At 45.7% G+C, this 5,362-nt stretch overlaps 1 protein-coding gene across 1 annotated transcript in view; it reads left to right on the top strand.

Annotated features, from left to right (window-relative positions):
* The window catches only part of selenot2 (selenoprotein T, 2), a 5,369-nt gene extending 7 nt beyond the window's left edge, over window positions 1–5,362 (top strand). Inside the window, exons 1-6 of the mRNA XM_037077909.1 lie at window positions 1–274; window positions 848–958; window positions 2,177–2,303; window positions 4,005–4,092; window positions 4,228–4,356; window positions 4,943–5,362. The exon at window positions 1–274 is cut by the window's left edge and continues 7 nt beyond it. Coding sequence (XP_036933804.1) covers window positions 60–274; window positions 848–958; window positions 2,177–2,303; window positions 4,005–4,092; window positions 4,228–4,346 — 660 coding nt within the window. The 5' untranslated portion in view covers window positions 1–59 and the 3' untranslated portion in view covers window positions 4,347–4,356; window positions 4,943–5,362. The remainder of the gene's footprint in view (window positions 275–847; window positions 959–2,176; window positions 2,304–4,004; window positions 4,093–4,227; window positions 4,357–4,942) is intronic.

The following is a 5,362-nucleotide window of genomic DNA, read 5'->3' as shown; positions in this document are numbered from 1 at the left end:
AGGTGGAAAATCCTGTTTGCGGGCAGATCCGTTCCCGTCCTATTTGTCAGACAGTAGACATGGCGGAGTACAGCCAGGCGGGCCTCCTGGCAGCTCTGCTCTTCTTCACGGCTCTGACGGTCCGGGACATTTATCTAGGCAGATTGAGCCCGCAACGCGGTCACCAGCCGGCCGACAGCCCCGGCCTCTCTTCGGACACTCTGTCGTACACAGACCCCGGAAAACCAGCCAAGTCCTCCCTGTACACCGGGCCTGTGCTAAAGTTCCAGTACTGGTGAGCACGACGGTGAACTGCTATCCGTGCTAACAGGCTAATACTTAGCAGAGACAAACAACGCCTGTGTGTTTATTGTTAATTTCAGAAGCAGGTGTCTGTCGCAAATCCCGTTTTACATCAGAACACCTTTATAATGTAGAGACAGAATCCTCGAGCAAGGACTGATCGGAAGTATCGAACTGTTATCAGTGCAGCAGACACATCAATTAACATCCGGGATATTTAATAACTGCCTGTTGCCTCTGATGCACCTCAGCACCATAGTCAGTGACATCACCCTCAACTATTTCTCTAGATCAGGGGTGTCAAACTGATCCAGTAAAGGGCCATGTGGCTGCAGGTTTTCATTCCAACCAAGCAAGAACACACCTGATCCAAATCAGGTGTGTTCTTGCTTGGTTGGCTGATTGGTTGGCTGATCCAAATCAGGTGTGTTCTTGCTTGGTTGGAATGAAAACCTGCAGCCACATGGCCCTTTACTGGATCAGTTTGACACCACTGCTCTAGATGTTGGATATCACCTGACCTGTTGGCCATACCTGACAGGTGCGTCCTCTCTTTATGTTCCAGCATCTCCTGAGGTTACAGTAAAGTGTTCCAGGAGTACTCTCGAGCCATCAGCCAGCTGTACCCGGACATCCGCATTGAGGGGGAAAACTACCCCCCGACCCCCTTCAACAGGTGAGCTCTGACATCACGCTCCTCTTACACAGGTGAGCTCTGACATCACGCCCCCCTTACACAGGTGAGCTCTGACATCATGCTCCCCTTACACAGGTGAGCTCTGACATCACGCCCCCCTTACACAGGTGAGCTCTGACATCACGCTCCCCTTACACAGGTGAGCTCTGACATCATGCCCCCCTTACACAGGTGAGCTCTGACATCATGCCCCCCTTACACAGGTGAGCTCTGACATCACGCCCCCCTTACACAGGTGAGCTCATCTGTAAAGCGCACTGTCAAGATATCCTCTGCCATCATTTTGTAACCTTTTAAATTCCAGAAGGAGGCAGTGACCTCACCATCTGTATGTCCAGTGGTCACACCATATTTTATCCCTGATAATGCAATGGTGAGCAACAAATCCATAGGAAATCCAAAGGAAACTCTGCGTCAAGACAGAATTAATCCGCTTGTCACCATTTGAGACCATCTCTACACGGTGTGTATCTGAGTCATGCATGATACCTGCTGATGCAACAAGACCAATCACATTTCAACAATCAAGGATACAGACTTGGTATTGATGGATAAAATAACTGAGTCACTGTCAAGAACGATGAGCTGTGATTCATTCTGTGTCCTCTGGTAACAGATGATTTACTGATCAGGTGACTCGATGTGTCAAAACCAGAGAAAAGAGAGAAAAATAGTGTTAACTTGAATTTTGTAGATCAGGAGGATGTGACGGGTCTGAAGGCCGACCTCATTTAGAATTTTATCAATCAGATTTAGCTTTTCAAAAAAAGTTGTTGTTTTTTTCCCAAAAAAACTATTTGTCTTTTTGTTTTCAGTTCAGCACCACACTTATCAGCCTCGATCAGTGTGTTTTACCTGCAGCTTCAGATTTCCACACATTCAGTAGAAGTTAAATCCCACTCATAGTTCAGAAATCCCAGCGGACACGGAGTGCCTTCCTCTGAGTGACTGTGGCTCAGAGGTAAAGCCAGCCTCTTGTTATCGCAAAATCACTGGTTCGATTCCCCTGGTCTGCATGTCAAAGTGTTCTTGGGCAAGATACTGAACCCCAAACTGCTCCTGAGGTTCTGGTCGACACCTTGGTATTGTTTGTTTATATTTCTTTAAATTTCAACATAGCCATGAATATAACCATAAAACATGAAAGACATATGTCAGAAATCACAAATATCGTAACAGCTTGCTGTCTCTCTACAGGTGTGTTGGTAACCTGGTCTCCTACCTGAAGCTCCTCTCCATCCTCCTCATTGTCAGTGGTCAGAATCCCTTCATCCTCCTCGGCCTGGACACTCCCCGAGCCTGGACCTGGAGTCAGGACAACAAGGTAACATGTTTACCTGAGGAGGAGGCAGCTGAAGCAGCTCCACCCACTGAGAGGTTTCTGTGTGTTTCAATGCTCAGTGAGGAGGTGTCTGTATGAGGAGAACAATAGATTAACTGAACAAAATAAAAGTCTATTTTTTAAATTGATTACTGACATGTACAGTAACAATACAGTAACAGGACAGTTGTTCTTTGTTTTCAGTCTAATTCTCTTCTGAAAAATGTCCCTGAAAGTCTCCCTTCATGCACTCCACAAGTGACTGTAAAAACCTGCTAACTTTTGTTATCCAGCATGACCTGACAGTGTCCACAAAGCTGCTTGTCATCTTACAGGGTGCTTCTTGTGCAGTGTTGGGAATAACGGCGTTAAAATAAACAGTGTTACTAACGGCGTTACTTTCTGTCAGGTAATTACTATTTCCATCGTTACAACGCCATTACCGTGACCAACTATTAAATGTGGCACGTTAGAAACTGAAGCTGCTCATTGAAGCTGTTGTCCATCCGACTCGGCTCTCATCCATCCGACTTGGCTCTCAGCCACCCGAGCTGCAAAGGGAGGAGTGAGGGGCGGGACAACCGCATAAGTGATTGGTTCTCTAAGGTAGAGTGAGAGTTTGTAAGCCAATCAGAGGCAGTGTTCAGTTTACAGACAAATCACACGCACACACACTAGCAGAGGTAAGCTGCAGCAATGGCGAGTCCGAAGGGAAAGTTGATGTTTTCAAAGTGGAAGTACAGACACGTCTTTAATCTCTTTTGTCTATGTCCATTGTAAGCAACTCTTATCTAATGAAGCATCTCTGAACTGCACACACTCCTACAAAACTAGTGGCTAAAAACAGCTTTGTTGACACTGTTGGTGATGACAGCAGCCCAGGTGTGGCTATCGTGAGCTCTGCTAACAAAGAAGGACACCGAGCTGTCCGAGTAGCTACAGCTGGATTTTTCTGTTCCAGCTTCGCAAAAAGTTGTGACACAGACTGAACTGAAAGCAGTGTTAGGCAGGTATGTTGTTGAGAACATGCTGCTGTTATCAACAGCTGACTCAGACTCCTTCAGAGCCCTCATTGGTAAAATACAGAGGAGAGCAGGTGCCGGTCCGCCATGCAAGAAAGACATTTTACATAGATGCCGAGTACGCTAAAATGAATGGGGAGCTCAAAAGGGGGAATAATTAAAAGTAACGCAATAGTTACTTTCCCTGGTAACTAGTTACTGTTATTGTGGAGTAATTCCGTTACTAACTCAGCTACTTTTTGGAAGAAGTAACTAGTAACTGTAACTAATTATTTTTTTTAAATAATGTGCCCAACACTGTTCTTGTGATGTCACGGAGTGCTTCTTGTGATGTCATAGAGTGCTTCTTGTGATGTCATAGAGTGCTTCTTGTGATGTCACAGAGTGCTTCTTGTGATATCACAGAGTGCTCTCTGTCTTCAAGTGTTAATTCAGTGGTGTCAAACTGATCCAGTAAAGGGCCATGTGGCTGCAGGTTTTCATTCCAACCAAGCAAGAACAGACCTGATCCAAATCAGGTCTGTTCTTGCTTGATTGGCTGATTGGTTGGCTGATCCATATCAGTTGTGTTCTTACTTGGTTGGAATGAAAACCTGCAGCCACGTGGCCCTTTACTGGATCAGTTTGACACCACTGTGTTAATTGATGGATGGATGGATGGATTGTTCGTCTTTGTTGTCAGATCTTCTCCTGTCTGATGGCCTTCTTCCTCTGTAACATGATGGAGACTCACTTCCTGTCTACAGGAGCCTTCGAGGTTACTCTGAATGGTGAGTTCTCATTGGTCCAAAACATGACATCACTTTGAGCTCTGATTGGATGAGGACTGGACAAAGTGGAGGACAGAAGGAGGCGGAGGTGGCACTTCCTGGAGTAACAGTGTATTTTGTCCCCTTGTCTCTCAGATGTCCCTCTGTGGTCAAAGCTTCAGTCGGGCTACGTCCCGAATATCCAGGAGATATTTCAGATCCTTGACAACCACCTAAAGATGAACCAGGTGGTTCCAAGCCACACCTCGTCATAGAGACACACAGGTAGACACAATCATGCAAGCATACACATAGGTGCATGCACACAGATACAAGTGCACACACACACACACACACACACACACACACACACACAGGTAAACATAGCAGCTGGGTTAACTGTATTAGTCTTCATATTCAACAGTGAATCACCCGTCAGGTACACTCACCCATCAATTTAGACTCGCCCGTAAGGTAGTCTCACCTGTCAGTTAGACTCACGTGTTAGTTAGATTCATCCTTCACAGTCTCACCCGTTAGTTAGACTCATTTGTCAGTTAGACTCACCCTTCAGTTAGACCCACTTGTCAATTAGAACCACTGGTCAGTTAAGAAGATTAACTAACTGACGTTAAGATGAGGCAGCTGTTTTCAACTCTCTGTCTGTTCTCTCCCTCTGATTCGCTGAGTTGAACAACCAGTCAGAGTGCTTTCTCTCACAGTTGAGCCAATTCAATACGCTCAATTGGCCATAAAACGACAAACAAGGACCAATTAGCGGCAGTGACACAGGTGCTCTATGAATGATGGATTGACAGCCATTGTGACAGGGGCCTCACCTGTCCCTCTCTCTCTCTCTCTCTCTCCTCAGCCGTGCTGTATTCAGGTGTCCTGGCTCAGCGGGACGTTCAGCCGCTGGCGTTAATGAAGGTTTGGTCTTAAAGCAGACTCTGCGAGACCCGGCCGGACGTCCCTCGCCACGAAAGGAGCGCTCCTTCTGTGTCGGGTCACAGCTCAGCACTACAATACCCATAATGCACCAGTCAGCTGGACTCCAGGCTGACTACTGGAATCTACTGGTTTTTGTTGGTTCAGGTTCATTTTATTTATTTAGTCTGATGTTCATAATAAAACTACGGTACAACTGTTAGCCTCATGTTAATTAGCCCCCATCTGGACAGGAAGTGCCCAACAGGAAACAGAATTAATTAATTAAATCTGTTATTTTTAAAGAATGTCAAATTTGTTGAGTCTAAAATGTCTGAAATAATAAATGAAACTCATCAAAATA

The sequence above is a fragment of the Acanthopagrus latus genome, chromosome 18, assembly GCF_904848185.1.
Source record: "Acanthopagrus latus isolate v.2019 chromosome 18, fAcaLat1.1, whole genome shotgun sequence".
Taxonomy (NCBI): Eukaryota; Metazoa; Chordata; class Actinopteri; order Spariformes; family Sparidae; genus Acanthopagrus; species Acanthopagrus latus.
The sequence above is the reverse complement of the archived record's forward strand: the minus strand, read 5'-3'. Positions and strand labels throughout refer to the sequence as shown.